General features: G+C 34.6%; 2 protein-coding genes across 17 annotated transcripts in view; one reads left to right on the plus strand and one right to left on the minus strand.

The window, feature by feature from the left end:
- CCDC66 (coiled-coil domain containing 66) overlaps positions 1-25,583 on the plus strand; it is a 41,005-nt gene that overhangs the window by 6,721 nt on the left and 8,701 nt on the right. For 5 of the 12 annotated variants that reach the window (XM_084530498.1, XM_084530507.1, XM_084530499.1 and 2 more), the window contains 13 exons: positions 548-672; positions 1,342-1,464; positions 4,042-4,295; positions 4,667-4,751; positions 5,630-5,791; positions 7,511-7,655; positions 8,126-8,245; positions 9,584-10,035; positions 11,189-11,226; positions 11,520-11,806; positions 12,243-12,370; positions 16,339-16,425; positions 17,068-17,937. In XM_084530498.1, the coding sequence (XP_084386624.1) occupies positions 548-672; positions 1,342-1,464; positions 4,042-4,295; positions 4,667-4,751; positions 5,630-5,791; positions 7,511-7,655; positions 8,126-8,245; positions 9,584-10,035; positions 11,189-11,226; positions 11,520-11,806; positions 12,243-12,370; positions 16,339-16,422 (2,003 nt within the window). In that variant the 3' untranslated portion in view covers positions 16,423-16,425; positions 17,068-17,937. Of the gene's footprint in view, positions 1-547; positions 673-1,341; positions 1,465-4,041; positions 4,296-4,666; positions 4,752-5,629; positions 5,792-7,510; positions 7,656-8,125; positions 8,246-9,583; positions 10,036-11,188; positions 11,227-11,519; positions 11,807-12,242; positions 12,371-14,818; positions 15,221-15,856; positions 16,426-17,067; positions 17,938-25,583 lie in introns of those variants that run through there. The other 7 variants (XR_014696319.1, XR_014696320.1, XM_084530502.1 and 4 more) reach the window with 7 other exon arrangements.
- TASOR (transcription activation suppressor) overlaps positions 18,420-25,583 on the minus strand; it is a 30,529-nt gene continuing 23,365 nt past the window's right edge. For 3 of the 5 annotated variants that reach the window (XM_084530495.1, XM_084530493.1, XM_084530497.1), the window contains exons 17-23: positions 22,872-23,815; positions 21,967-22,089; positions 21,238-21,397; positions 20,429-20,537; positions 20,079-20,257; positions 19,834-19,992; positions 18,420-19,177 (exon numbers count right to left, since the gene is read on the minus strand). In XM_084530495.1, the coding sequence (XP_084386621.1) occupies positions 18,615-19,177; positions 19,834-19,992; positions 20,079-20,257; positions 20,429-20,537; positions 21,238-21,397; positions 21,967-22,089; positions 22,872-23,815 (2,237 nt within the window). In that variant the 3' untranslated portion in view covers positions 18,420-18,614. Of the gene's footprint in view, positions 19,459-19,833; positions 19,993-20,078; positions 20,258-20,428; positions 20,538-21,237; positions 21,398-21,966; positions 22,090-22,871; positions 23,816-25,583 lie in introns of all 5 variants that reach the window. The other 2 variants (XM_084530494.1, XM_084530496.1) reach the window with 2 other exon arrangements.

Genomic DNA, 25,583 nt, shown 5'->3' on the forward strand with positions numbered 1-25,583 from the left:
AGCCAAAGGGAATCTGCAGCAAATTGAGAGTGTTTAACACAATAAAAAAAGCTTAATTTGCCACAGGCTTTACATGATTGATATACAGGAATGTTTTGTTTTCAACTTGGATGTAGACTATTCAGTTTGATTCTGCACTGTTAGTAGTTTGCATTTAGTATTACTAACCCAGTGCAGCTATAGAGTGATCTTAGATTATTAGTATTAATAAAAAATGAGAATTGAATTTTTAATTATTATTATTTCTCTTAGTTTTCCCTCTCCTTCTCAGTTATTCTTAATCCTTCAGTGTTTGTAGTCTTCTCAGAGATTCCTGTTACCTCCACATCTCTGGGCAGAGACTCAGCAGCCATCCTCTTTAAGAGCAAAATCACATTTAAACTGATAGCTCACACAGGAGTGACTTCATCTAGTAGCCCTTTTTACAAACCAAACTGTAGAGCCGGTGTGCCTTTTTAATTATTTATTTTAATAAATGCATCTACCTGCCTGTACTAGGAATTCTCACCAGTTTTGTGCACTTCCCTCCCCACCCTTCCTCCTGAAGATGAACAGGTAGCACTAAAGAAGAAGTTGAAAGAAACTTTAGAAGAAGAGGTGGGATGTTTCTGGGCAAAATCTGGCAATCAAAAAACACATACTGAGAAAATGGAAACAGCTAACCCAGATAAGGTAAAGCTATCAGTAGAAACACTGAAGAACACAGTTTCCACTGCACTGTTCTGAAACTGTTCAATTTTTAATTCATACAAGATTTTCTTTTTTGTATGGATCCAGCAGTAACTGGTAGCAAAATCAAATATCAATGATTAGTTTAAGCTCTCTGAAGTGCTGTCAACTCCCTATATCAAACTTACCTGTTGCTCCAGTTTGTTTTACAAATTAATATATTTATGTCATGAACAACCTGTTTCTGTCTTTCCACGTTGATTACTAACTAAAAGGTATGAATCTTTTTGAGGAATAATCTCAACGGTTATATAATTATTTGCATTGTTCATTAGCTCTGCTTACAGAATAATAAGCATAGTCTTTTGACTTTTATTCTAACTTCTTTCAGAAAGTCAACTGTCACTTTGAGAATGCTGTGTCAGATAAACGCATTCTCAGGGGAGACTGCCTCTACAGTGAAATTGATTGCTTTCAAACAGGATAGCTTTGTATCTGCTGTCAGTTATTACAGTAAAAGCAAATGTCTTTTTTTGTGGCATACTCAGCATTCCTAGAAAGTGTTATCACCTTGCCCCCATAAGAGCTTGTACATAACATGTACAAACACACTGTACTCAATACATATTAATGGTTGCTACAAGTAATAGATTGGCATTTATCTTATTTCAGGAAGCTGTGCCACAGGAACAACCTTCAAGGCATGAGCAACAGAAGAAGTGGATTGATGAGCTGGACAAACAGAAGGAAGAAGCTAAGCTACGAAAAACAGAAGAAAAACTGAATTTATCAAAGGTATCTGTGGTTTAGAGGTACTTTTTGGAATAAGAGCAACTTTTATTTCAACTTTTGGAATAAGAAATAAGAGATAAAATCTTAGATCTAATGAACTAGCGACAAAGATGTAATTGAATGCAGCACATCCAGTTTTTCAATCATAAACTCAAGAGAGCTGCCTACTTAGCCAATAGCTGTTCCAGTATTTGGTGGCAGAAAACAGTGTGTCTAGTTTGATGAGAACAGTGGTATTACCTCCAACTCCTCCCCCCTCCTGACACATCGTAGTTTGAAAGCACCAGGGGCTGGAAGGTTTTGTAGAGACAATAGCCAGACGCTATGCAAAAAGAAAATTCCTGTAGACTACCAAAGAAGATGAGAAAAAAAAGAAGGAAAGTTAAAGACAATCACAGTGTGTCACAGTGGTGTTCACATCTTGTTTCTGGAAATACTACTTTAAGACATACATATGCACACATGTACATGTTAATGAAGCTTTTTAAACATTTCTACTCCAAAAAGGATAGAAGAAAGTAGCCCTACCTTTTTTATCCTTCAGTTTTTTCAGGCTGTTGAACACAGGTCTCTTACAAAGGATCTCAGAGGAAAACTGTGGCCAATATAATTGCTTTGCAGGTCAGATATGTGGAGACTTAATACTCTTGACTGGTTTGGGCAAGATGTCTCACACCCCTTCAGGTTCTTTATATGGAAGAAGACTTATTTCCTTTACTGTTACTATTTCTATCTTACTATTGATTTTAAGTTAAGTGAAACATTCTCTGTTCTTATACAGACCAATATTGACATGATCTTCTAAAGTCTCTTGTCTTTTGAAATGAAGAAACACTGTACTATAGCTAGAATCCAGATTTCCAAATTGCTGTGTGTAGCTTTAACCCAGGATCAAACAATCCTCTTGCTATGTATCAGGTATATTCACTATTCTCAGTATTATTAGTGAACAAGAATCCCAATTACCAAAACTTGCCTGATACGAGCATTCATAACCTACAAACTTCTGTATTAAAAGGCTGCAGCTTTTACTTTCAACTAAAGCATTTAATACAGCAATTACACAATCCCTGCACAGAAACTCATCATTTCAATTCCATAGTTCATAATGCTAGAAGAGAGCTTTCCTAACCACCTCCAAAAAAACCCACCTTCTTGCTAAGGTTGGTCACGTACTTACAGGTGACACCACTTTGCAAACTGAGCTTTATGTTATGAAAGCAACACAGCTGTGAAAGGTCCCAGCATTAGCTGCCTCATTTTTTTAATTTGATAGCTGTGCCCTGGGGAGATGGATGTAGTTACCCACCTTACAGTAATCTCACTTCCAGCCCCTTTTGAAAGAAAGCTACATGTACTTAATCTTGTTACTTCAGCATCTTATTTTCAGGTCTTGTGTCACACTCTCAGCCTTTCTACATATTTCACTGCAGATTTACATAAGAATAAAATAGATTTTTTTAACTGCTCTTGTGTGGTTCCACATTAATGTGTTCAAAGGAAAGGCAAAACTTAGGAAACAGGAGAAAGAATTATTTGGATTCTTATTATTTGGACTAAGTGTTTCTTGTGTCTTTTTAAATAGGTATAAAACTTTGCTTAAAGAAGGTGGCTTTTTGTTCAAGGAAGTGACTCTCAGAAAGCTTTAAGTGGATTACATTAGTTGGTTTTCTGCAGAATGCAAAATTTGAGGGAGCTGTTCCCCAGGCCTTCCAGAGAAACAAATCTTCTTTTATTGAAAAGAAAAAAACAATTTCAGTACCTACAGCAAAAACAAAGGTCCCTTAGGTAAAAATCTTTGATTAATGAAATATTAAAATATTCAGTTCCCATCATGATGCCAAAAAAATAAGCTCAGGTGGTACAGAATGTAGACTTAAAAAGCCAATATGCTACCTCTAAAGAAGTTTCAGGTACTTTGCTAGGATTCTTGTGTTTAATTGAAAATGACGGATGGTGTGGGTGGAAAATAAGGCTTATTTTACAATGGGCCTGTCAAGCTGAAAACAGGAAGTAATAGAGTAACATCTCTGCCCAGTGCACAGTAATTCTGCTATTATCCACCATTAAAGCAGAGGCGGTAAATGTGGGCTGGTGTAAAGCATGCCACTTGTTCATGTTATAAGGGAGAGAATATATACACAAAAGGAGAAGAGTGCAGTACTATTTGAAAAAATATGGGATGGAATAGTGATATAAATTGAAAAAGCCATAACAAAAAGCCTGATTTCATGTTAGCTTTTTTTTTTTTTTTTTTTTTAATGTTGTTTTGTTTGTTTGTTTTGAACTTTCTGGTTTGTTCATTTGTTTGTCTTTGCTGTCAATATAATAGAAATATGTTGGTGCTGACCAAGTGTATTGATCAGCAGTGTAATTTCTGATCTGACTTGTATGCATCAGAAATAGTTCTGTTTGCCATCTAGGAAATTAACTGCTCTGTGTATTGTACCTCCAAAACAAAGATTTTCAGATGTTCCTGTTGTACAAAATACGTATTGTCTAACTCTTTTGTTAACCATGCTTTATAGAAACAATGTAATTGAGCACATTTCCATTTTTTGTTGCTTCGTATTTATTTAGGCTGAAGAGCATGGCAGATGGGCAATGCATTTTGATTCTTTAAAGAACCACCTTAATGCTAATGCACAACACCCTTTAAATGGAATGTACAAAAAGCAGCCTGAAAGTCTTTGCCTGTCACCTGACCCTAAGGAGCTGACTGCTTTTGTTCACCCTTTTTCACCTGCAGCTTTAGGCAACCTCATGCCCTCAAAGGTGGAAAATGCAGAAAAAGTTGCTAAAAGCAGTGCTTTGGATCACAGTCAGAAAGTCAGGTGAGTGATCTTTGAAAGGGTAACCATCTTCCCAGCTAATTCATTTCTGTCACCTCCTCAGAAATTAAAAAAAGTGCTTGAATAAGATCCTTTAAAGCTGATCATTAGATCTATCTCATCTAGCTTTTGCTTTTTTTTCAGAATTACATGTTGTTTCACCTTTGCGAGACACAAGTGCCGCTGTTGTTCATTAATAAAATTTACTGCAAGGTTACTTTCTTCCTTACTCATTACAATTGAACTGTATTAATTAATGCAATGTGATAACCTCGATATGAAAATATTACTTGAAATCTGAGACTTCTAATTAAGAAAGGCTTTAGACTTTCCTTTTTATGATTAAAAACATATACACATTTTCTTGTTTGTAGTTTCCTTCGTTCAATGACAGCTCTCCTGGATCCTGCACAGATTGAAGAGCGAGGCAGACGGCGACAGAAACAGTTAGAACATCAGGTAGATTTCTGTTTTAAAGTTTAATGACATTGTAATGAGTGGATGAAATGTAGTTTTGTCATATGAATAAAGCATGACATTTAATAATAGTGAGGCAGTTGACTCTCATTCTTCAGATCATGTTTACAATTGTTTAACATTATTCCTCTCAGAGTCTACAGTTTTTTAATATTTGTACGGAGTTGATTGCATTTCTGTGACAGAATTCTCACCTCAGAAAGACACAACACAGACTTTAGAGCTCTAATAGGTTTTGTGCACATTTTTTTTGGTCTCCACTGTCATCAGGAGGACTGATACTTGCATATACCCCTTCCATGAATTTTGAAATTTTATCTACTTTACTGCTGCCATTCCCATTACTTTTTGCACTCTTAACTGAACATATATCTTCATGAAGATGTCTATAGCACAATGTAAATAAATCTTAGTGTAAATGTAATGATTCTATCTGCTCAAACTGTAATTCTTGCTAGATCAAAGTATATTAGATAAAAATCAGACCACTATTTCTTCACAGGCAATGTACAAAACAATTTTTGAAGATAGAAAAAGAGATTTGTTGATCTTTGCGCATTTTGTCTTCAAACTGCTTTGCTGGGCTGGTAGTTCAAAAAAAATGGGAAGGCAACTACATATCTTTTGAGAAATTAGAACAAAAAAAGTGTTTGAAATACTTTTTCGTTAAGAATGAACTGTTAGACAGCTATTTTCTCTAGTAATGTCACACAAACTAATAAATTGTCTTGAATAAATTGTCTCTCTTTTAATGCTTCCAAATCCAAATATTATACACATACATGGAAGTATATGAGTAAATAGATTGTAGTATCTTCAATTTTATACCTTTTAATTCTACTTTTTTATGATATTACCAGAAAGCAATAATGGCTCAGGTAGAAGAAAAGCGGAAGAAGAAACAACTGGAGGAAGAGAAGAGAAAATGGGAAGAACACGAGGAAGAACAGCGCCTAGCACGAGAAAAAGAACTGATACAGAAACAGTTTGAAGAAGATATGCTTAAACAAAAACAAAAAGAGGTGGTTTTCTGTATTTTGCTTAATGCAGATAAATGGACATTTTTTTACTGATTTATCTGTATGTACTAAACTTAGAAGCTATGAATAGAGGGAAGACTATGTTTTGATTATTCTAGTATATTACTTTGATATACTATTTTTAAGTAGAGTAAAAGATGACAGGATATATTTTGAAACTGTGCAAGGGATTTTGCCACATCTCCACTAACATGACCATAACTGCTCTAAAGCATGAACAAAAGTCCTTCAGAGTTTCAAAATGATAAACAGACTTTTGCCTACCAAATTCAGTCTGTAATAATACTATTTTTTGAGGAAAACAGTTCCTCACCTTCAAAATGGTACTGCCTCCTCATTTTGAAAATGAAAACTACCTGAAATTTCTACATTTGAAACCAAAATCTGTTTCCTCAAGTTTTTTTTTTTTTGGACAAGGGCCTTTTCAGAAAGATGAATGAATAATAACTGGCAAAAATGCACTTGTAGTTTTAAATAATGTAGAAAAATACACTTTAAACATAAATTTTAAATTAAAAAAATACCTCAAAGTCTGCGATCCAGTTATTGTTGTTGATAAGTTGGTGCTTTTAAGATGGTTCAGTATCATGAGCTTTATCTAACTGGATGTGCTTTTACTCTGGATTAAAGAGTTTCCAGAATATAATTTGGAAAAATTGTTTAAAAAGTTGTTGATGTTCTAGAACTTTCACCTCTGTAACTACTGCTGAACTTTCAAGCTTGTTTCATTTAAAAATTAAACTGAAAGTAACATTTTGACCTTCGGTGTACACAAATTTCACATTTTTATATATTCTTAACCTCTTACAGAAGAATCTGTAGAAGGTTAAAGCCATACTCTTTTCTTTTGGCACAGTAGCAGCTATAAGTGTTAGCAGAATTCTGCGATGTCATAAAACAGACTGTTTTCAAAAGCATAGCCTCCTCAAGAACCTGCAGAAATACGGATGCTTGATTTCTCTGCATTTTCTGGAGGGAAAAGTGTAGAATCTGCGCGTAGATGCTAGAAGAAACTGCTAAAAATTAGGAAAAGTCATATTTCTATGTAATAGAAATATTGGCTCCTTCCAAACATGTCATGCTATCAGTTTTGCTTTCACTGGCAAATGCAATGGAATGGGGGTATGAGATGGTAGTATCAGTTTGGATAGGAGTTGTTCCTTGGCCCAGTCATCTTGAACCCACCGGGTCTAAAAATATAAGCCTCAGATTTAGGGATGTTCTGCCTTTGTTAGGGAGCTTTCTACTGCCTCCTTTCTGTGGAAATAGGAGGAAGGATTCTTATTTTTATTTGGGCTTTTATTTCATTAAACCACATTGATGATGGATAGCTGAAATCAGATAACATTTATGAAAGGATTAATTTATCAGAAAGAAGTTAAATATCCAAATAAGCAAGAGGATCCAAATAGTAAGAGGATCTAGATGCTGGCTTTTTAATGCTTGGATTGAATGCCTTTCATCAGCACAGCAGAATGCAGAGCTTCTGAATTTACCATTAAAAACTTAAATGTTAGGTATTGCGTCTACTGAACTAGTTCTTGTTGTTTTTTGTTTTTCTTTTGGTTTTGTTTTAAATGCTTTACTCAAAAAACGAATGTATGTTGACATGATTTCTGTAAACGTTGGGGTTTATATGGAGGTTAAATAATCCTATTTTATTCTCAAATGATCACATATTTACTTTTTTTTTTTCTAAAGGAACTTGTGACTCTTAAAACAAATGAGATCTATCACACAATGCAGAAAGCTCAAGAATTAGCACAGAGATTAAAACAAGAACAGCGTATTCAAGATTTGGCTCAGAAGGGACATGACATTTCAAAACTTAAGAAGAATCTTGGTGGCAAGTACCAATCTTTTCATATTCAGTTTGCTTGTTCCTGTGGTGTTTGCACACGAGGTGCCAGTGTTCTTTCTTTGCCAGTCTGCATTTGTAATAAGGCTCCTTTGCCTCAGGAATCAAATTTCATTTCAGTTTATTTAAAGAGCCTTCAGAACAACTGTCGTTGTTAACTAATACTACTGTATTTTAGTATATTACTATTATTATATAACTTCAAATGCTACATTGCATAAAGGAAGAAATATAAGGCTGTCACCAGGAAGGCATATGGAATATTCAGACCTATAAATGGTCAACTTGATTTTCAGTGAAACAGGCAGAGTATTCAGATTCGAATCATAGTTCTCAACCTTTTGGTTTGCGTTCTAAGCAACAATAGTTTGATAACCTGATAGCATAGTTTAAATGGAATATATGTTGCTACATTTAAAAAAAAAGCTACATTAAAAAAAAGCCTTGATTCTTTTCAGGTGACACTGAATTTGAAAATTGTAATACTGACATTTCATATCAACGTCATAACTTTTCTGATGACATTAGCAGTAATATTGATCAGCAGACTTCTCGGAAAGACACCGCTGTACAGACAGGTACACAGCCCTTCCACTTAATTACCCTGGTGTACCGAAATACAGGCAGTGGAACAGCATATTGGTGTAACTGAGCAACGGGGCCAAATCACTGTCATTCAGAATGGAATAAAGCTAGCAAGAAATACTTGGACAGACACAGGCATATTAGAGTATTACCATATATCACTGTATTCTTCTAAATAAACGATATGCCTATATAGTTGTTACCTGCCAATTACAAAGTCAAATCAGCCAGTCTGAAGTATGGTGTTGGCTTAGTCATGGTCACAAGCCCTGCAGGACTAAATTTATTAAGGCATTTAGTTATATATTTTAGTAATCTTCAGTGTGAATATTCACAGGCTTATATAACATGCTTTGGTATCAAGCTGGGATGGGTCCTTAATGAATCCTTGAAGATGCTGACAGAAATACTGTCATAATCTTGGAATTAGAAAACTAGACTAATTGGAAAATGAAAGGTTATATTCAACCATTTAGAAAAGCTTTTTATAGTTCTTCCTAAATATCCAGACAAAATTGTGGGTCTATGTAGATGGAATACCTGCTGGTCTTTACCTTGATTATGTATCACACTATTAAAAACAAACAAACAAAAGAAAAAATAAGTATGATTCTAAGTCTATTATTCTATGAACTTAGTATACATTCATTCATGTTGTAGGTGAGGCCTCAATGAGTAGATTGAATGGAAATATATAGTTGCTTTTTACCTTGTATTTAGAAAATTACTAGCTTCTTAACACTTGAGAAGAGAAAGCTTTAATTTATTTGTATTTGCATAAGCAAAAATTAATGATTTTGGTTTTGATAATGCTGGTAGAAATTTTACTCAGAGCATTTACAAAGTAATTAATATTTTTGTATATGCCAATTAGTAAAGAAAGAGGCTGGATTTTTAGTAATTTAAAAATTGAACAAAATATTTCCATTGGAAGACAAAGATTAGGAAAGTAAGTTTCTGACAGTAGCACTATGATTATGACCAAACCATCAGCATTCTAAAGTACTAAACAGGAGCTGTATTTTGCTCTTAACCAGTGGGTACCAGGGATAAAACTGAATTTGGCATTTTAAGATAATATAGTTTAATTTTACTTACAGTTTAACTTTGCAGTGACTTGATTTTGTTCTCTAATCTTTTTTTTTTTCTCCTCACTCAATTTGCTTATATTGATCTTATATTTTTCCACATCAAAAAGGATAAAAATCACCATAAAACTGTAGCAACTGGTTTTTGAATAAAATCAGCAATGGTAGATTGATGTGCAGACAACATTCAAACAAGTTATTTGAATAACTTACACTTGAAGTTAAAATACATTTTATTTTTAGATGACTGTAATACTTCAGCATGTATTGATTCAGCTGAGGGAAGAACTATGTGTTGTGGATCACCTGATATTTCCACAGAATATAAGGAAACCTTCAACAGCAACAAATATCAGAAAGAAATGCAGTATACAGATAAAAATAAAATTTCAGGACAAGAGAATGGTGGCATCTACGATCAATATGCAAGAAAAAAAAGACAAGTTAAATCTTCAGAAAAACATATTAAAAGACCTGACTGGAACATAAACAAGCCTGGGAAAAGATATATTCCAGCATCAGAAAGATACCCTAAACAGCTACAAAAACAAAGGGAAGCAAACAAAGTGAGACGGCAAATGGAGCTGCTTCAGCTGGTAGAAAGAAATACCCCTAGGAATCTTTGCCCAAAAAACAGATCTCCTTCACCTCACGAAGAAATGAACATGAAGAATAAGAGACATAGGATCAGAAAGGTAACTACATTTTCTCTGGCACAAATGATGAGTATTTTTAAGACTTACTTCACTCAGTTCTGCCTGGATGTAACTTAAGCTCTGAGAATTTTCACCTACCCTTTGCATAAAGAACAGTACTACAGCAGTGTTTTGTTTACTTCGTGTTTGTGTTATGATCAGAACATCTTGATTTTTGTCATTTATTGTTGTTTCATTCTGCCAAAGCATGTATTTGATATAGTTTATTATTGTTTCATTATGTAAAAAGGGAGCTGGATTGAAAGTAGTGTGTGGGATGAAATGGTATCACTGACTTGAGCATTTCTGTCCATCATATAGTGGTGCTGGTTAATAGATCAGGAGTACCTGTCCAGTTCTTATTTCTGCAAAGAATCCGTGCTACTGAGGATGTACTCGAATGTCATAAAAATGTATACTTCTTAACGGAGTTGGGTTTTTTTCTTCCCCATTTGCAGTAAGCATGTGTAGCATGTGGCTGGGAAAAAACAATTCGCATATAAAAAACAATTCTCATATAAAGAAATACGATTAAATATATTCCTGCCTGCTCTCTCTCTCTCTGTATGTATGTATACATACATAAACACCTACATTTCTCTCACCTGCCAGTAGAAAAAATGCTGGTGTTGAAAAGGTGTCCACCTTAATATTGTTTAGTCATTTGCTTATTATGGCTACATACACATATTTTAGAAGCTGTGGGTAAAAAAAAAAAAAAAGGTTTGTGAAATTACATAGCTAGATAGCTGTTCACATAGGTGCCTTTGAAGATTTATTCATCTGTTAAACCAAGTTTGTTGTTTTTTAATCAGATTAATAGTAAATCATATGATTAACGGTAAATAAGTTTTGCATGTATGTTATTGAAAGCTAAATTTTCAAAAATTCCTTTCCTGAAAAAAGGGGTAATGAATTTTAAGCAGATTTTTAAGACAGTTAAGCTGTGTGTGATACCATAAGAAGCATTTTAATTTAATTAGAAAACTTCTACTGACTGTATATAACAATAGGACCTTTCCTTTATTAATCATTGCTTTGGGCTAAACTTTTCAGGAATTTCAGAACAAACTTGTTTTGAGAAATAACAGTGTTTAGTATAAAAATATGGAGGGCTTTTATTTTACTTTTGACTTTCTTGGTTTTCTCCTAGGAAGAACAATTACATAAGAATAATTTGAACGAAGAAAGGTATGTCAATACTCTGCCTTAATGCAAAGTATAAATATATAGATAGTAAAATATGCATGCTTTTCTTTCCGGATTTTTAACTGTTTTAAATAATTCACATGCATCTAGTTTTCTACTATTAAAAGTACAGAAGAGAAGACAAAACAAGCTAGTCATAAACAATAAATAGCTAGTATAAAGGCAGAGTAACAGAGCAGAAGTGCAGTCTTCTGAGCATTTTTGTCTACTTTTAAAGAAACTTAATCGTATTACTTTTGTATTTTTTATATGTTAACTGAAATTGTTTCATACAGGTCTGACTCATCACCTGTTCCAGCAGTTAAGAACAGGTTACACCAAGTACAACAAAAACAGACACATACTTCTAATTTCCTGATGCACAACAACAATAGTAGAAGAGAGAAAAATATCAAGACAGATGCACAGCAGAGGAGCTCCCCTCCCCTAGTTACAGAAGCTGGAAGACCTCTGTCTTCACAGTTCATTCCGTATGTTCGAACAAATGAAGTGTATTATCTTGATCCAGAAGCACCAGTGACTAGACCTTCAACACATGACCCACAGTATCAACAGTTGAATGGTACTGAAATGTATTATGATCTGATTCATGTAGAAGAGATGTTGGAGTGACTTAGTTCAAAGTGCTACATTTTGTTCACCTTGATATCTGTTTTTTACTGAATTCTGCTGTAACCCATGTTTGTCAGAGCACTGTACAGAATGCCTATACAACCAAATTTATACTTTGTATTAAAAAAAAAAGCAAAAAAAAAAAATAATTCTTTTATCTGTCCTTTTCTGTTTGTTTGTTTATCTTTACTGAACGACATTTGCACTTCTCTGGCATTATTACATACAGATTTTGGTCTTAGGAACCTAAGTTGTATTTGACTTAAAGTGATCACAATCTAATAGCAACCAAAACCTGATTTTCACAAGCTGTGAAAATCTAGTACAAAATTAGAACAAAATGTATAGGAGTATTGTTAACTGATTTGATATGTATTTATTTTTAGATTCTTACCAAACACCACGACAGATATTTAGCTCTGATCACACTAGAGATCCTCTTCTAAATCCTGATGTAGTTAAAATCAGAGAGAGACAACAAGCAATTCTCAAGGGACTGTCAGAATTACGCCAGGTAAGCAAAAAGTCATCGATAAACGTGTGTCTACATACCGAAGTCAAAATGAACATTGCAAACTATTACATAGTCATAAGTCATAGTCATTTTTAATTCATTTTTTTTCTATCCTATAAGTTTTGGGCCTCGACCTCTACCTTTCCTCATTAATTTTGCTTTAGTTAATGCATTACTTCCATCCTTGGACTCTTAAGGACTACGAACTACGTAGTCCTTAGATTTACTATGTTAAGGTGGAATACCTGAGAAAACTTGAAAATAAGAGGAATGACTTTATTACTGTCCAGGTATTGATATAGGATTACCTATAGTAAGAATGTTTCATTATCAAAGGGAAAAAAGGACAGTATTTTAACAGAACACTCAAACCTTTGTTATACGACTGGTAAGCTACTCATGCCAGAGTTATGTAGATGGCACAGAAAGTTAGAGGGGTGGTAATCGAAGTATCAGGCCTGGAATATTCCAATCTGTAAATATTATGTGTGAAAATCCTTATAAAATCTTTCCGAGATAGCTGTGTTTTTGCTAATGTTTAAAATTCAGGATTTGTCAAATCAGTCAGGTGTTGTGAGTAAAAAGAAAATGTAATTTGGTGTAATAACACAGGCAACCAGAGGCAAAAGCCTGTCTATGTTTATATACATTGTTCAATTTGTAGTAAGTTACTGGTAACTATTAGGTCTTCAGGATTGCCCAAGGGATTTTGAACAAGGCAAGACGGTCTTTAAGGATGCACACATTGCAGTAGATTTAAGAAGCACAAAGGTTATAGTTGGTAACTGTGAAGTTACGTATTTTTCTGTTTGGAGTCAGAATACCAAAAAAAGATACTGTCAAGCTTCAAGTTATTAAAACATGAGTGAATTTGATACTCTACCTGCTAGCAGTGAACCGTGGTCCAGAGTAGCTTCAAACCGCAGGCCTGGACAATCACAAGAACAGTTTTCTTTCATGCTTCTAAATGGTCTGATAGAGGACTGCAAGACAAAAAAGAAAATTTTTCTTTAGGTTTGCAGTTCTTCCTTGAGGACTATTAAAGATATGTGTGTATTGGTATCATCCTTTTTTTGAATGACTCCATAGTGATATTAGTGACTTTATTATTAGATTGTTAGATCTAATTAGATTGTTTTGTGATTAGATTGTTTATTATTAGAATATTAGATTGTGGCTTTTATTAGATTTTTTTTATTAGATTAGTGACATTTATTATTAGATACAGTTTTTTAGAAAAATTATATATAGCTGAAAAGTAAATAAATGTATAAGAAGACAAATAATAAAGCATATACATAGGAGCACTATTCATTTTTCTTTAGATTAAAGGAGAAAATTTTGTAAATGATCCAAATTAAAGAAGGAAACTGACAGACTTAAGTACAATGGAGTACCATTAGTTAGCTCCTGGTCTGCTTTAGAGAAACACATGTGCATACCTAGTGCTTCAGTAGCAAGTAAATCCCTTGCACAAATGAGGTGTCAGCCATGGCATACTTAACCTGTAATTTTAGAAAAGATGTGACACAAGAACACTGAAAGGTCAGTTTCTCATGACTTCCAGGTAGATTTCTCTAGATAGATGACTTTCTTCATAACTAGAACATTAGGTCTTTCCTAATGCCCATTAATATTTTTGTTAAATATCCACAACTTCCAAGTGTTTTGTATTCAGGCTTCATTTGCCAGTGGTAGTTCAGTTAAGAATGAAGCTGACGTCTTCAAAGCATAATTTGAGTTTTGTGCTTGCTGAGGTGAACAAAATCCATGAATATTTAATGAGGCTTAAAGTTCATCATTGTTGGCAAATGTAGGAGACACAAGCTTGGGAACATTTTTGCTGCACAGTGAGTATTCAGGCCCTAACAATATCTAAAAAGTAACATTAAGGGTAGTCTTTCAGTGAAGGTTGGTTCTTGAAGAGTTAAAAAGTTTTTTAAGTTCTTTTTAAAATACCCTAGCAGCTACAGAATGCATTTAGGACATTACCTGTTGAACTGAGGTGCTCTATCTGTTTTGGGTTGGTTATTTCATTGAGAAAGACTGAATAGTGCAATATTTTGTATGAAATATAAGCAAGCCAAAGAGCAGAGTTTAGTTTTTCTATTTCAGGAGATAATCTAGTCTTGTTTTTTTAAATGATAATATACGCAATTTTATGTATATATATCTATCCAATTAATAGTTTCAGGATACACATATCTAGCTATATTTGGCCAGTCTTTAGCCTTTAAAACCCATATAGAGTATATAGAAAAATATGATCAGGATGTTTTAGTAACAGTGTAGCTGAACTCATTGGACCCTGGATACACCAGTGAAAACTAAAGGGCCACGAGGGCCCTCTTCTGCCCAGGGGAGGGTGAGTCTGTAATGGTATTTGTTACAACTCAGCAAGTCTCCCTTTGTCTTAGTTGCTCAGTGAAGTCTTCTTCTGTATTTCAGGTGATGGCAGTAATAAGAATTATCAGCAGACTTTAGTTTTCTTGCTTAAATCAAAGTTGTCAGTGGAATAAGCCTGAGTTTCTTCATCCGGCAAAGTGGACTAAGTATTTGTGAAAAAAGAAGTCAACACTGTGTTCTCTTTTTTAAAAGACACAACAGCTACAAAACAGTCAGTACATACCAGAGCATCTTATTTTCCTAGGGCAATAAAAACACAATAAAAACACTTGCTAGCAGGTTGTAGCCTATAATGGCTAACTGAGCGTGCTGACTACCAGCAGGCTGTCTAAGGACAGGCAAAGCAAGAAAGCGAGAACTTGTTACTTGTCCCTATGCGTGTATTTCCCCTTACTGTCCTCTAAAGCCCTTTTACAGTACTTCTGAATAGCCCTTTTTTTTTCTTTCTTTTTTTTTGGAGTGTTCAATGTTTTTTTTTTTTTTTTTCACTTCAGCTCAGGGCCATTTTAAGGCAAAAAAAAAATATTGCTTTTGTTTTGTAACTTGCTACTAATTGCAATAACACTCTATAATAAGCGTCATTGTTGCAAAGGGACTAAATAAGTCCACTGACTCATTAACATAAATAGTAGTTACTGCTGTTGATTAGTTATAAAAAAAAAGTAATTTATCAAGTAAGTGAAAGTAGGCAGCTGCTGCTTTTGAAATAATGCAAAGTGAAGTCTAACAGGCTTCTATGCTAACTTAAGCCTGTTCTGTGTGATCTGTCTCCCCTTCTGTGCCACTAGGATGACCAGTTGTTGAGGTGCTGAGCTGTAACATCAGCCTAGAACCCTTATCGTTGATAAAGGTCTTGCAATCTAACATTGTTACCATTGTAGCTTTTCTCTTAATACTGTCTTGGTACCATACTTCAGACAGATCTAAAACAGATAGCAAGGGGTCACATGCAGCTCCTCATATGATCCCGTTAATCACAGTAAAAAGACTATTTCAAATTTATGAATGTACCTGACACAGCTGATATGTATTACTTATACACATGGCCAAAGATACAATCGTAAGGATTTTTTGTTACAGGTTTTCTCAATTTTCTAGTACCAGAGCAGGAACCTTTTACGTTTGAGCATAAATGTGCACATCCTCATACTTCTGTCACTGTTCTGGGTCAAAAGGTAACACTCTCCTTTGTCTTAGAGAATAATCAATGCTAATACTACAAGCTGGTACTTATCAAGTTCTGGGGTTTGGCTTCATAAAAGACCATGCTAGAATACTACAAGTGTAATGATGGCACACAAGACAGTAAGTTAATACAATGAAAATGCCATGTCTCTGCTGCATAAGGCATCCCTGGAAACAGGCTGGGCTACCACTTCACTCACACTTCAGCAAGTCTTTTGCACGAATCAGGAAAGCCTGAGTTCCCTCCCTTATGAATGCGTTATGTTGTACTGCGTTAAGTTGTGTGTTTAAACAGCATTGCACCTCACTAGCACACTTATTAGTTCAGGCTGCATAAGGCAGGCAGAGCATTCATGTTTATATTACATTTATTTTAGGGCCTCCTACAGAAGCAAAAAGAGTTGGAGTCTGGACTAATTCCCACCATAACTCAGGAAGAGAATTTTATTTCACCCTTTTGAAAGGTACATGTAACTGTACGAGTTCTTAAAAATGTAAAGGCAGAGCACGTTGCTAATGTAATTAATTGTGAACCATTTTATTATGCAAATTTTGATAATATTACAGGGTTACATTGCTTTTGAGATTGAAGATACATTAAACTAATGATGTTGTGTAGAATGGTCCTCATACTACATGAAGACACGTCCATTTAGTAGAAACCACCAAGCCACTGTACAAAAATGGATGTGTATGGTACTGTTTATGCATTTTTTGATAAAAAGATTAAAGAATCATTCCGAATGGCTTCAGGAGTTGGTAGGTATTTTTAACTACATAAAACTGCTCGTACTTACTCAGACAGGTTTTAGGCTTAGACAAATTAATTGTCTATTAACTTAATCTCAGATTTTAACACCACAGCGCTGCTGATTGCAACATGCACACATACCCCCCTGACCCCCGTTAAAACAGGATAGCAGCACTTAATGTTGTAATGGCTGGGTCCAAAATAACAGAATGCATTTTAAAGAAGTCAACTTATAAGTAGTCTGAACAGGTCAGCATTCAATGCTTCCAGCCAGAATAGGAACAAATGCATTTAAAATAAATATTTTAGCCTTCAAGAGAAAGGGTAATTTGGGGTAAAACTGTTTTTCTTCCAGATCTCTGCAGAAGATGCCTAACCTGAATTAATTTTAGTTGATATACAATAAAACCACTGAACCTCCAACCGAAGATTCCTTCTAGGAGCAACTGTTTTTTAGAAATAACCTGACTATGAAGGTACCTTACAGCAGTAGCTGAGGGAATAAATGTGCACTCCCTTTTTCCTCTCCCTTTGCATGCCAAGTCATGTAATAGGTGAGAATCTATAGTTGACATTATACTTGGTAAAACAGTTTTTCCACAAAATTCATTATCAGTTTATTGGTGCAAGGGCGGTTTTTTTTTTTGATAGATTACTTGCCTGGTAAGATAACTGCTAAACTACTTTGGTCATGGTTTGTTCCTAATTTAATAAGTGAATCAAACAATTAATAGAAGAGAAGCTATTCAACATCAGGGAAAAGTTTACTTTTTTGTTTTGAAAAAAAGACTTTGGACAACTTGAAAACAAAAACTGTAAACGTAAGAGTTGGGGTATTAGTGTATGTAAAGACATCAGTGAAACTAAACAGGTAATTCTGACACACCACAGCTACTTTTCTATCAGCTACTGTTCTCCAGAAGCCTTTGATTCAGAAAATGCTGCATGACATGAGTGAATTACAGAATTGCTATAGAAAATGCAAGGTTAACTTAGCACATGGGAAACTAAAAAGGACAGCATTAAGAAACAGACAGATCTCTGTGTTTATGACAATACTAGTTTTAAAAAGGAGAAGAGCAGAGTGATCGCTATGCTGAAGTAGGAGAGGAGTGAGAGGAGTGAGGATTTTCTAGTGCAAAGCTGAACTACCACTGTCATTAAGACTAGCTTTGTCCTTCTCATTATTCTAAAACTACAACGGGAAATAAAAGTTGTAAGATCATTCTGATGTTGTTCTAATAAGCATGCAGCTTCAAAATTAGACAAAGATAATTGCTAGTTATGAAATAAAATTTGGGTACTTTTTTGTGTACTTTGAAAACAGTATAAAAACCACAGACAATGCAATGTGTTAGCAAGTCCCTTGTGCATTAAGAGTTTATTTTATTTTGTAATGGAGCTGCACCATTAATCTAATTGAGGTATTTTGCCAAAATCCAGTCATTAAAATAACTACACTGCCTTATAGCTATGTAAAAACATTTGTACAAAATTGTGTCAAATAAATACACAAGTTTTGATATTTATGTAAAGAAAAGTGATTTGGATACTCTTACAGTTAAAAAAAACTTGCCGTTTCACATATTTTAGGCAAACATTCAGTTTTACATTAAAACAGACTTCAAACTGAAGCCTATGTACAGGTCAAATACAAATGTAGAAACTTAAAAGTGCCAACAAACAAGATAATTCAAGTACAATAAATGTTAAAAAATATATATATTTATTTCAATTTTCAGATGCTTCCAACAGGTACAGGCCATCATGGTTTAAATAAGACAAGAAAACATTTGAGATAAAGGACAAGAAACATTTTGTTCCAGAATAAAATAGAAATTGTTAATTCACCATTCTAGAAACAGAAAAGTCCACATCAACTTAAGAAAAAGACTTACAAGTTTATTTCTGTTTTGAGTATGGCCTGGAAGAATCACAATTTATATCCCAACCACCAGGCGATGATGACTTTTCTGTATCCATGCTTTGACTGTAAGCAGATAGAAAATAATTGCCCCCTTCTTGGTTTTGATTTGCAGAAATCGGGTATGTTGTTCCCAGAAAAGTCTGATGAGTGAGTAAATTAAATTGACTGAATTGATGGGACATGTTTAATTGTCTGCTGTAAACTTGGAAGTTACTAAAAGGAGCTTGTTCAACTGAGTTCTGTTTTTCTCCTTCAGCAGAACATGTTGTAGAAACTGGAGTAATTGGCTGTATTTCTTTCAAGTCAATTTTAGAAGTCTTTTCCATCAAACCAATTTGTGCTTCAGGAGGTAACTCTGGAGCTGATACACAACTTTCTTTTGTATCTACTCCGTGTGAGCCCTTGGCCTCTGTCTGCAAAGCTTCCAAGCGACATGTATCATACTTAGAGTCATCATTGCAGATTTCTATTTGTGATGCTTCATCCCCTGAATCCAGAGACATGTCCTCCTCATCCTTTTCATCGTTTTCTACAAGAACTACATTAAAAAAAAAAAAAAAGTCCTATTCTATTGAAATACAAACTTTTGTTAGAAAAGCTATACACTACTCACAGAGTGTTATGCTTCAGGTCTGTAAGTCCATTATCACTTAAGTCTTGGTCTTCTGCCACTCTTGTTCACTTACTCAACATACACACTTAACCCTCTGTGTGAATGTCCAGTTACTCCGATGCTAAAAGCTTCTGCGCATTGTGTTCATGTTTAGTGTTGGGAAATCCCAACTCCCAGCTCCAAAGGGGTTAATGTCAAAACAGCATCTAAAGTTATACAGTAGGTCAGTATTTGATCAGACAATTAAGGGAGTACAATTACTGACATCTTAATCCTTTGTTTACAATTTCTAAAAGCTATTGTTACATTTATACTTTTCCTGGAAACAGATGGTTATACCTTTTTAGCATACATCTGCTTTCTTGGATACCATGTCAGCCTATAATTCTGTATTTAACATCTTCTTGCTGCTCCATCCCAGCTGCTTTTTCCCCATCACTTAAAATAAAGTAGCTTGAGAGTTGGGTTTTCCTTGCCATCTGCAGCATTCATTTACATAAAGAGTAAAGACACACTATTTCAAGAACCTCCACCCCACACGTCTAATTAGCTGAAAAAACTATAAATGTGTAATATATTACCTGATTGTCTTTTCTGAACATCAGAGGGAGGCAGACTGTTGTCTTCAGTAACAGAGTTGTGATACCCAACAAGACTTTTAAAATTTTGCATAAAGTCATCAACAGTAGCAACCACTATTCCATTTTCAGCATAATTTGAAAGCATTTTGAGATTCTTTTCTAAATACATAAAAGGAGATTTTGTATTAAGATACAGCACCTGTTATCAAAAGAGAAAGAGAGGTAATCTTATATTTTGGTTTTACCTGTTAAGAAGACAACATGCCTCTGTTGTATGTTTTGAGCCTGAAGCCTGATAAGACAGTCTAATTCCGGTGCATTTCGAGTTTGAGAATCACAATGGTGGTAGGACAGAATTTCAACCAAGTGCTTCTTTTGGTAGGTATTCAGCAGGGTCAGCAGACTCAAAGCATTAGTATTCAGTCTGTGATGGTGAAAAAAAACAAAAACAAAAACACCATTATAAAGACATTTAAAGTCAGTCTAAATATTAAGTCAAAAAATGAACATAATGCTAAGTTGTACTTGTTTTTTTTAGAACATAATTTAAAGCTGAAGCATGTTAACAACTGATATATAAATGATGACTGCTTACCTCCCCAGCTCTTTAAGCTTTTTTTGTATTTTGCAGTGGACTTTCCACTGCCATTTCCCATCTGGTGTATTGAGGTCCTCCAAAAATTTTAAGAACTGTTTTAGTTTATCTGTTTTGAAGATATTGAACAGAAGTTAAATTTTGTGGTATGTGAACTGAAAACACTGCTTCAATATATACATAGAAGTGTGTTGTTTTTTTCTCCAGTCTTCATCAAAGTACTTAAGCAACTTTACCCTAGGTAGTACTTTAGGTTTAGTTCCTAGGAGACTGGACAACAACGATACTCCAAAACCAAGGGGATTTTGTGTTGTTTTATTTTTTAAAGTAAAGGTAAACAATGGAATAGATAAAAACAGACAGATACCTAACAGTGGTATTCAGTCAGCATGATCTGCCTTGCTAAAATATCTCTGAGAACACATACTTAGATAACTATTCAATTTTCAAAAGAGCAAAATTGAAAGAATGTAGTTTTTCAAGTATTTTTTACTACATTTTTTGTGGATTGAGACATAAGGAATAAAAGTTTCTGTACACATAACTACACAATATAAGACAAATTTAAAGACAAGATATCCATGTTTATGTTCTCCAGACAGGCCAGTGAGGTAAGAGACTGAATTAGCTTAAGTTCTACAAAAAAAAAAAAAAAAAAAAAAAAAAAAAAAAAAAAATCTCCTCACAATATCATCTCTGTAAATTAGAAGACTTGATTCCTAACTGCTCTTGAGTATGGCACTTATCTTTTACCCTAAAACATTAGGCTTTTTTGACTGTTTTAAAGCTTCAGAAAGCATCACACTTACCTATTGTGATACTCTCTGAATTAAGGACAGATTCATCTGACACAACAAAACCACCAGACACAAAGAGTTCATTGTAAGTGTGATTTTTCACATCATCCAAACTATCGACACCCGCAAAGCTGACACAAGAAAGCCTCTTCAAAGTTACTAAGCCAGGTATCTGTTTAAAAATCAGAGATGTATATGAGGGAAAATAAAACATAAAAGATCACAGTTAAAAAAAGAGCTACAGAACTTCTCTGATCTACCTATTAATACCGAAAATCTAACTTGAAAACACAACGTAAAACAACTACTTTTTTCCTCTTTCTTTGGGAGGTGCTCTTTCAAAACCATTATAGGAGTGAGCCAGTGGAAGCTGAGTACTTAGAATGATTTTATTTTCTGTCCACTACAAGCTCATAAGCCACAGCTGTCAGGAACACCTAAGGTAACCTGGCAGCTGCCTTTGCTTGCTGTTAGAGCATCACAGAACTAAAAGCAGAACTACTCAGGCCTCATCAGAGCTTTACAACTACTAAGTATACATTAGCAAGTACATGTAGGTAGAAGTTATTAGAGGTGTATGATGCAACAACCCTAAGTATTACCACAGCCATTTTTATTTCTTCAGGAGGCACCTAAATGATGACCCAGGTCATCATTTAAAGTAACCTTAATTGAAATGAGCTCTTCTCATTATGCTTTAACAGTAGCTTTCTGTAGTATGCATTTACTTATGTGAAGTACCTTATGGATGAGGTTGGCGATGTCTTCATTTTGAATAATTATCAACAGTTTATCTAAATCAGCTCTTCTTTTAAGGAACTGTTCTGGATGGCACTCTGTATTACCTAACTTTGTAAGATATTCCTAACACCACAGAAAGAAAAGATGGTAAAGAAAGCAAAAAGGTAGTTAGGCCAAAACAATCCCCAGAACATGACCACATTTAAATAAGTCTTCTATTGAAATGAACGTCAGAGGGTGGAACTGCCTTTTTCTTTTTTTTTTTTTGGTCTTTCCAATACATTAGCCAGAAGGATGTAGTAACACGGAAGGAAATAGGCTATTTTAGCAAGTCAGTCATTCTTACAGAATAGCACATAAATGGATAAGCGGCCGTCTCGTCTATTAACTGCATGGTTTTTCAAGAAAACAGAAGCTTTATTATTTCATTTTCAAATTTTATCTTACACACTTAAATACAGAAGGACAGCAGTCTCTAAAGTTACCTGTATTATTAAACAGAGGAAAACAGAATAGAACAACCTCAAACAACAAAAAACACACCACCACAAACTTTTCATATGTACTTGCTAAAATGCTATCACACGTTTGCCGTTGTTATCTGTTTTTCCCCAAAAACCTTCCATAAGCCTAACCCCTCTGGCAGTACCTTCAGAAGGACCCCAAAGTACAGCCAGTTTTACTTTCCAACTAAGAGACTTATGTAAAAGCTAAATGTAAGACAACCTCAAACAAGAAATGTGGCAGGACAGCCTGTTTTCATCATTCACTGTCACAATTCAAACTTTTTTGAAGGAAGTTTTAGCCTACTTTATGTTTGCAAGCCCCGTTTTTATACATTCTGGTTTGAAAGGCACACCAATCTATTTTACCATGAAAGAGAGACTGAAATGAAACATACTTACCTTGATTTCTTTGCAGAGAATACTTTCTTCCTCTTCATGAACATAAAATTTCACAGTGTTTTTCTGTACATCTTTAATAATTTTGACCAAACTGTTAAATACTTCAGGTTTTAACTGGCTTATAAAATCAGAAAGAGCTGGTTGGCTTGAAATATTTAAGCTCTCTGGGGATTTCTGTGTCTTTTCTGGCTGCTCCATCAGATCGCCACTGGAAGATGTCTGATCATATGTCAGTATATCTTCTGTTTTAGCATTCACACGATCCATTTCCTCCTTCGCTAAGGGCAAGCTTGCTGAATGCTGCTCCTTAGTTTCAAGATCTTCCATTACATTATTACACAATGGCTCTGATAGCAATGCTGGCTCACAGTCCCTGCAAGCAGGTAACACCTCGGGTGAAGGATTCAGTGCAGCGTTACGAACTATTTCTGCTGATTCAGGACTAGAATAAATTGGTGGAGTATGCCTAGTGCTTGAAGAGGACAAAATAACACTATTCAGTTTTTCACTCAGTGTCTCTATATATTCTTGCACAGAAATCTCTGATGCCTGTAAACAAATGTATTCAGAAAGTCTCATTATCCTCTCTCGGGCTGAGAAGACTGGTGTGGACATACCACTAACATAAGCGATGTTCTTTTGCTGCAAAATGTCCTGAATCTTTTTTGCAAAAAGATTATATTCTTCTATTAGTGTAGTCTCTATTATTGCACTTATGGAATGCTTAGTTGTAAAAGGTTGATCTGCTAGCCCACACTGATCTTCAAGTTTCTCCGCTTGTCTTGTATAAAGTCCATCTTCTGCTGTCCCCTTTTGTGTGTCTGAAAATGGAGAGTATGGAAACTGATAATCAGAACTTCTCTGCCTATTTATTACCCGAGGGTCATTAGGGAAGGCATCCTTTGGTGGTAAAAACACCAGTGGTTCTTCTGGTGATTTCAGACCTATATAGGAAGAGTTCATCATCATCATCTTATGTTTTAAAGTGATACAGAACTAATACAACAAAATGCAGTTTCAAGAAAGTATTACTGTTGTGCCTCCCCCCAAGCACCTTAAATCCAGAATGCAGTGTGTCTCTGATGTGCAGAAGCACAGAAAATGTCATTGTTCCTAAGACTGTACAATATCAAAGTTCGCTTGGAAAGCCAGAACCCAAGTAATTTTCCCAGTGATAACAGCTAATTAAACACAACAGTAGCTGCCTTAATTACAAAACACATCCAAATTAGAAAATTGAGCAGGGTAACAAATTATTCAGACGTTTTATTTTGCTACTGGGTTATAATCTGTAGACTTTCAAAATGCATATTTTAGCCACATACTACCTTGTGGAGTTAAACTGCAAATTGCAAGCTGTACATTTGATCTTCCAATTGATTTTTTTTTTCTTAAAAGGGTAGAACATATGTTTTATGATAATTACTGATCCACAGAATCAGTTATCCTGTAAGGAGTGCTGAAAGCCTCCCAAACCCAAACCTCAGAAATCATTTCTGCAACTGTCAATTTATTGACCATCCACATTCAAAACTGGTTTTGTCACAGATATTTCAGATATTTAAATACATACAAGTGTTTCAGTATGTATCTGTTCCATAAGCATTTCAACACTTCAAAGAAAGTATTTTGTTTTGTTTTGTTGTTGTTTTTTTTTAAATGTGTTATTGTTACAGCTAATAGACTTGTAAGCAGAAAACCAGAAGATTTCTGCAACAGAAGCAGTAACCAAAATAGCACAAATAAACTTTAAACAACTGTGTTCTTTTGAAATGCAGTTGTTTTTGTGATCAGTTTAAGTTATGTGCTGTCCCTTATTTGGTAACATCCATTTCTAAAAGGCCTAAAAGGAAAAAATCTGCCACTAAAAGGATTCCTTTTTCATGTTGTAATCACCTCGTAGGTACTTTACACCACTTAGACTGGTTCAGAGAAACCAGTAATGTGGTTCCATTTTATTTTCTTAATAAAACTAGATGTTTGTTCTTCATCCTTGAAAGCACATCCATCTAGTCAAACCTAATTTCTTGCTTTCTTTAAAAGCAGTACAAGCAGATATAAATCAGGTGATTCTGATTTGTTCAATTTTATTTGAACCTGTTTTTCTGTTATACCCTGTGCCTTCAGCATTGATCTATGCCTTCTGCATACTTAAGCACATTAATTTTGTTTTAGAATAACTCAATAACCAAATCATGATGTTAACAGAATAAACTCATTTCAAGCTTGTTTGAGATGTGAGGTACTTGAGACTATGTATCTCATTTTTCTTGAGCTGCTTAAGCTACATTATTGTAATCAAGAAATATTGTACTACAAGGAACTCTTCGCAGGAAAATTAAAAATATACTATAGCTTGAAATTTAGGGCTATTTTTAGGTGATTTCTTGCATTTTAATACAGCCTGTTACATACCAATTTTAGCAATGAAAGAAGTAATACCCAATCCATTCATGCTGATATAAGAGAAAGTTTCTGTAACAATTAGATTAGGAAAAAGACTTCGTAATACATAATAAGAACATATACTAGACACTAGACTGATTAAGTTATTCTTTAAAGGTTATTATTTAAAGTTTTCCAGAAAGAAACAAACAGTGCTTTAAAAAGGAAGTGTGGAGGGGAAAGAGAGGACAAGCAATTAAGGCCTGTAGTAAAGAAGTGTAAAGGAGTTTAAACAGAAATATGTATTGCTGAATACAGATACCAATC

This window comes from Aythya ferina (genome assembly GCF_964211825.1).
Source record: "Aythya ferina genome assembly, chromosome: 10".
Lineage (NCBI taxonomy): Eukaryota > Metazoa > Chordata > Aves > Anseriformes > Anatidae > Aythya > Aythya ferina.